This window comes from Physeter macrocephalus, unplaced genomic scaffold (assembly GCF_002837175.3).
Source record: "Physeter macrocephalus isolate SW-GA unplaced genomic scaffold, ASM283717v5 random_114, whole genome shotgun sequence".
Classification (NCBI taxonomy): domain Eukaryota; kingdom Metazoa; phylum Chordata; class Mammalia; order Artiodactyla; family Physeteridae; genus Physeter; species Physeter macrocephalus.
The window spans coordinates 18,201-24,848 of record NW_021145400.1 but is presented as its reverse complement, the minus strand read 5'-3'; the positions used below and the strand labels follow the sequence as shown (position 1 = coordinate 24,848).

The 6,648-nt window shown below is 58.0% G+C and overlaps 1 protein-coding gene across 5 annotated transcripts in view; it reads left to right on the top strand.

Annotated features, from left to right (window-relative positions):
* The window catches only part of SH3BP4 (SH3 domain binding protein 4), a 93,694-nt gene that overhangs the window by 68,859 nt on the left and 18,187 nt on the right, over nucleotides 1–6,648 (top strand). For all 5 annotated transcript variants that reach the window (XM_028484061.1, XM_028484058.1, XM_028484060.1 and 2 more), the window contains one exon: nucleotides 5,181–5,428. In XM_028484061.1, coding sequence (XP_028339862.1) covers nucleotides 5,311–5,428 — 118 coding nt within the window. In that variant the 5' untranslated portion in view covers nucleotides 5,181–5,310. The remainder of the gene's footprint in view (nucleotides 1–5,180; nucleotides 5,429–6,648) is intronic.

Genomic DNA, 6,648 nt, shown 5'->3' with positions numbered 1-6,648 from the left:
CCACAAGTCTGTTCTCTATGTCTGTGAGTCTATTTCTGTTTTGTAGATAGGTTCATTTGTGCCATATATTAGATTCCAAATATATGTGTTAGCATACGGTATTTGTTTTTCTCTTTCTGACTTACTTCACTCTGTATTACAGACTCTGGGTCCATCCACCTCACTACAAATAACTCAGTCTCCCACATTATTTTCTAATAAAGCAGGGATTAATTCAGGTGGCGTGGCCTTGAACTTGGGCCACTTGAATTTGAGGCTCCAGGATACTGGCTACAGAGCTGAGGTCAGCGCTTTGAGTCTACGGGAGCTTGCAGGGCTGTGGGGAGGAGGGTGGAGCAGGAAGAGGGTGGGGAGAGAGAAAGCGGTTTTCCTGGTGCCACAGGTGAGGGCAGCGAGCTCCAGGGAGCAGAAGGTGAAACACACATGCTTGAGAAGAGTGTCCCTGGTTCACATGGCGGTGGAGGTAAGTGATAAACCTGGGTGCCCAGGTGAGCCTAGCAGTGGAGGGCTCTGAGTGCCAGGGCGGGAAGTCCACCTTTAAAAGCAAGTCACACCTGGAGGGTTTTGAGCTGCAGGAGGGACCTTTGAGAAAAGTAAGGTCACATATGGATTGCACCAGGGAGGGGGCATTCAGGGATCTGACGGCCACAGGCAGCCGCAAAGGTGTGGTGAGCTCTGTTAAGCAGGCGGGAAGCTGACAGCATCTTGTAGCTGCGCCTCCGGCAGGCGGGTCCCTGCAGGACTCTCTCCACGCCGGGGTCTGGAGGAGGCGGAGACACAGAGCCTCAGCCCTGAGTCCTCACCCTGAGGGTGTCAGCTCTCGGAGGTGCCAGGAGGGGCGAGCCCCCCAGGCGCGGCCCAGCCCGGCTGCCTGTCTTTCTCTGCTGTAAATTAACATGCCCGAGGCTAAGGTTGGTGTCTGCACTCTCTGCGAGCGGATGTCAGGAGTGGGTCCAAGGACGGTCTCCCCCCGCCCCTGGGAAGAGTTGCCATTCTGGGCTGTACACGGAGCACTGAGCGTCACGGGACAGAAGGGTCCTGGTCCCCAGGGAGAGAGAGTGAATGAGCGCGTTGAAGCTCCCGTGAACGAGGCTTCTGGGGGTCCGGGAATCAGACTCAGACTTCAGTCCCTGGCTGGTAAGTGGCGACATTGTCAGGGCCCCGCAGTTAGCGGCTTCCACCTTCCTTGAATGGCAAGCTCAGCGCGCGTATCTGTGTTCTAAAAGGACTGCACATCTCTTTATGCAGCTGCGAACACACAGTGGCTCAGGGTAATCGTTGTATCCCCCATCAATGACAAAACGAAAACAAGGATCTGTCTCCCAGAGTCCCAGTGGCGGTCTGTGCTCTGTTCTCCCTGCCCAGCCCTGAGGCCCTGCTTTCCGCGCCCCTTGCCCCCCCTCGCCCCCGGCCCTCCTGCCTTCTTGGCAGGGGCGACGGGAATGTGATCGCTCTTAAATGTTAATTTCCGCTTTTCTTGGCCGCTCTTGGCAAGCTGTCCCAGTGTCCTGTAGGGGCCTCGGCTGAGTTCTCGGCTATCGCTCTCCCAGCCCTGGGTAAAAGCCACCCCATCCGGACTTCAGGCAGCTCCTCTGCCGAGGACGTGGCCGTCTGTTGCGGGGCTTTGAGGCGGGCTGGGGCTCGTCCGGATGTCCCCTCTCCGTTGCCATGTCCACCTGTGTCTCTCCCCTCCACCAGCTCTCTCAGCAGCTTCTCCTAAACTGTGCCAGTAGTTTTCGAAGACAAAACGGCATCGCTGCTTCCATTTATGTCACCAGCAGCCAAAGTTTCTGGATCAGAAGGCTTCTGTGGCTTCCCGTAGCGCCCAGGGCCGAGGCTAGACCCTTGGCCGTCAGGTTCTGGCCCCCGCCCTCCAGCTTCTGCAGTGCCCAGCCCGCCGTGTCCTCCAGGCCGGCGTGCCCTGCTCTGCCTGGCCATCCCCCCGCCCACCCCGCCTAGGACCCAGGCGCACCTCACCTCCTCTGGGCAGCTGGCCCGGTTCTGCGGAGCCTCGCTGGCACAGCAGGCCTGGGGGCCTTGGGAGCAGGGCTGTGCAGTGAGGCCTCGAGATTGTGCCCATCTCGGCTTCTTTTAAAACCCCCCCAGACGCTCCCCACCCCCGCAGTGAGTGAGTGGGACTCGGTAATACTCCCGAGGGCGGTGGGGGGCAGGGCCGGGGCCTCTTCACTCCATCTCTCGAAGCGTGGTCAGGGTGAGCTGCCCCGGGAGAGCCCTGGCGTCCTTGGCCCCCACGCGCACCGCTGCTGGGGTTCCCGTGTCCTGAGCGGGAGCCTGTGGGCTGGGGGGCCTGGAGGACGGGGGGCAGGAAGGGTGGTCCCCTCGCTGGGCGTGCGTCTCAGTCCCGGGAGCGGGCTGGCCTGGGCGGGGGCCGTCAGATCCCGCGGCGGACCGCATCCCCTGGCCGAAACTGCCGCCGCCTCCCAGCTCCTTGCCCTGTGTCCGGCCCCGTCAGACCCAGAATCTCAGGTAGGAGTTGTCACGAATGTGACAGCCCACCCGTCACACACGGGCTGCGGGCTCGAAACCGTCATAAAGCTCTCCTCCCGCCCGCCCACCCACGAATCCCATTTTATCCTCTGCGTCGATTCCCGCCGGGAAACGAGGCTTCATCTTTGGGGTCCGAGGTATTTTCACGTTCTCTCGTCTCAGTACACAGCTCCACACGCGGCCACAGGCTGCCTGGTCGGGGCAGAGCCGTGACAGCCCGGTGACCAGGTCTCTGGTCCAGCTGCGACACAGCCCGAGCGGACAGAGCCATGCGGCCGCTGCGGCTGATGGGCGGGGGCCGGTGTCCCCGGCTGGAGGGTGGACTCGGGGTGGGGAGGAGCCACGCGAACTGCGGGGGGACCGGGAGACAAAGCCCGGCAGCACGTCCTGGCCACAGCTGCCTCTTGCCTCCAGCTGGAGGCCCAGCTCCGTGCACGGTTCTCTGCGGAGAGGAGCCCGGGGGCGGGAAAGGGAGTCCCAGCGCGTGGTCACATCCGTTGTAACCTCCCAGGGCAGGCATGGAAGTAATCTGGGATCCCACTCAACGGGGGAAACCATCCACGTGCTTCACCCCTTCCTTCAGATAACTGGCATGTTTGTGAGTGCTGATGCATGAGTCACAAATAGGTGTGAGTGTGTGTGTGTGTGTGGCGAGGGGGTGTTCAGGATGGACTGGAGAACTCCAGGATGGGAGGAACGGAGGTCTGGGCACAGGTTGGGCACGTTTTTAAGGGACGCATCACCCCCAGGCCCCCCTTTGCTCCCTCCCCAGAGAGGCAGCCGCTGCTGTCCTGCCTCCTGTGCATGTGTGTCTAGGCCCCCTGGCCCTGAGGATGACAGGGCCCTTGCTCTCCCCTTCTGCCCTCCTCACACACTGTATGAGTCAGCTAGGGCTGCTGTAACAAAATGCTGTAGGACGGGGGGCTTGCACGATGGAAATTTATATCCTCACATTTCTGGAGTTTGCGAAGCCCAGAACCAAGGTGCTGATTTGCATCTTGGGTGAGGGCCCGATTCCTGGCTTGCAGACGGCTGCCTTCTTGCTGTGTCCTCACCTGGCAGACAGCAGAACTCTCTGGTGCCGCCTCCTGTAAGAGCCCTGATTCCACCCACCTCATCCCTCCCCGCCCCCAGCAAAGACCTCTCCTCTAAATATAACCACATTGGGTGTTAGAACTTTAACAAATGAATTAGGAGGGGGACGCGTTCAGCCCATAACCCAGGTCTTCTCTCCGGGGTGTTCAGGTGCAGGAATGCGGCCATCTGTGGCCTCGGGATGACCTGGAATCCACCCTAGAGCCACTGCCAGTGGGTCACTCAGAGCCAGGACTGGGGCTGCTGATGCCTGCCTGTGTTGGCTGAGGCTGGGGGGCGTTCCCGTCGTCACGAGCGCTGCCCCTTGTTCTCAGCGCCTTGCCTGGGTTCTCTTTTTCTCCTTCATGCAAATCAAGTCAGAGCAGTGCTATTACTACCCCATGTTACAAAGAAAGAAATGAATCTTGTGTAGGCCATTTAACCCAGGGTCTTCCCCGGGAGCCATAGAGTGTGGGTGCAAACTCCGTCTGCTCGCTGCATGGTTACTGCACGCAGAGCCTGGGGCCGGGCTGTGTCATCCCCGCTGCAGAAGCTGCAGAGGGTGGCGCCGGGCCCCCAGGTCCCCTGCAGGAGTAGGGCCACTCACCTGTGTCAGAAGACGAATTTCCAGCTGCCTGTGGACAGCAGGCCAAGAACAAGGGACCTGAGGACAGGTTACATGAACCCAGCCATACTGGGGGAAATTCACCTGCCCTCGGGTAGCCCTCTGCTCCAAGTGCTGTGGCCCAGCTGTGGCCAGCTGGAGCGTTGTCTGCCCAGGTCCGCTCTGGGAGAGCATGTGAAATGCCCTGCTCTGAAATTGGCTCCTGTCAGGTCCTTTCCTGTCCGTCTGCTTGGAGCCAGTCACCTTGTTCGCCTCCAGAACCCGCCACATGCCTGGGTGCCCCTTTCCCATAGAAACCGAGGCCTTAGGAGAGAATCTGTGTTCTTTCCCACAGACATTTCCTTTGCTGGCTTGGTAACAGCACAGTGATCCAGTGAATATACCACGTTTTGTCTGCAGAAGTCACACAAGAATACCTTATATCCACAAGTGGCCACGTGTGTCTTGTTTGTTTATTGGGGGTCCAGGGAGGATTTAGGGAGCGTGTGGGCAGGGAGCCGTCCCCTCAAACCCACTGCAGCGATGCCAAATGCTGCTTGCCCGGGGCTGGAATCACAGGGGTGGCTGTTCCTACGATGGGACCAGCCACTTGCTGGGCAGAAGGGGATCTAGTTCCCCTTCCCTGAACCCTGGAACTCACGGTGTGGACAGATGCTGTTTTGTTCTCCTCTTTGACTGTAATGAATGGGCCGGCCAGGTGCTCATGCAGATCTCACAAGCCTCATTGTGCCCCAGGAAGAGGGGGTGCAAACAGTAGGATAGGGAACACTGCCGGGGCTGCGTGCAGCAAGGGACCAGATGAGACGGGCATCGAGTGGGCATAGAATCCGGGGAGTGAGCCCTGCTCTGCTCCCTTGGGCCGGGAAAAGAGATGCGGCCTCTGGAAGAAAGGATTTCCGCTTGCCATCAGTTTACTCTTTGACCGTGTTTCACTTGCTCAAGGGAAATTCCTTTCTTCTTTCCCTGCTCACAGGAGGAAGCACACTGCAGAGCTGACGCCGTAGTGCAGCATGGTTGCCTGAGCCAGAAGCTTCAGCAATTGCTGGAATAACCGGAGGGGAAATATGAAACCTTAGTCGTTCACCCGGCAAGAGAGTTTCAAGATGGCAGCTCAGCGCATCCGAGCTGCCAACTCCAGCGGCCTCCCGCGGTGCAAGTCCGAGGGGACCTTGATTGACCTGAGTGAAGGGTTTTCAGAAACAAGCTTTAACGATGTCAAAGGTGAGCTCCTGGGAACAGCACTGGCTGGGGTTTGCAAGAGCTCTAAGACCCAAGGACTCCTCTGCTTACAGGCTGCCAAGTTCACGTTCAGATAATTAAATCTTAGCTCTCTAAACTTCATCGTGTTATGAATTCAGCCCTGGAACAATGTCCACTTGTTTTGTTTTGATGGGTTGGGAGGTGGTTTTGAATTTTCCTCTTTGTAATGAAACTTCTTCTTAATGCAGAATATGTTTCTCTTTTCATGAGTGCTGGTGACATTAAGGTAAGAGCTTGCTGGTGTACAAAAGTAGGGGGAAGGAGAGTGTACTAAGTTGATGAGGTCCTGAGAGCCACTGGAGAGTAAAAGGGGGGCCGGGGCCAGGGGTCAGCACGCTTTCTCTGCAGAACGTCAGAGAGTGAATACTTGAATCTGTGTAGGCCGTACGGCCTCTGTCACAGCTATTTAACTCCGAGATTGTAACGAGAAAGCAGTCACGGAAGAGAGGAAACAAATGGGCATGGCTGTGTTCCAGCAGAACTTTATAGACACGGCCGGCTGAATTTGGCCCGGGGGCCAGAGTTTGCCAACCCCTGGTTTAGAGGTGGCCCCGGGGTTTCCCTAACAGCCTGGGCTGGTGAGAAAGCGTATCTTTTGGACACCGAGGGGGTTGTCAGTGGGTCATTCTCCTTCTAGAGTCCGTCCTGCCCTCACTGGCCGTGGTCGGTGTCTCCCGTGGGCTTCCTGGCACCTTGTGCTTCCTTGTCCTCGCATCACCATCACCACCGTCAGTTGACTTTCCCACCACGTTTACCGAATTCTGTTGAAACGATCCACTGCGCTGCTCACAGCTCAACAGCAAGAGCTTTCGCTTTACCTTTGGATCATTAACCCCCGGCACAGAATCGGTGCTAAATAAATATTTCTGGAACTGATCTGCTACCTCCCAGAGGAAATCATGATGCACGACCCCGATGTACTAAAATCATAACGTGCCTGTTTCTGCCTTTCTTCTTGTCTCTTCCAGTTATCCTCAACTTCCTCTTCTTCCTGTCCGTCCTTTGCGCTTGTGGCCCTGAGCATTGCTTGAAATGTTCTTTTTTTTTTTTTTCTGCGGTACGCGGGCCTCTCACCGCTGTGGCCTCTCCCGTTGCGGAGCACAGGCTCCGGACGCGCAGGCTCAGCGGCCACGGCTCACGGGCCCAGCCGCCCCGCGGCACGTGGGATCCTCCCGGACCGG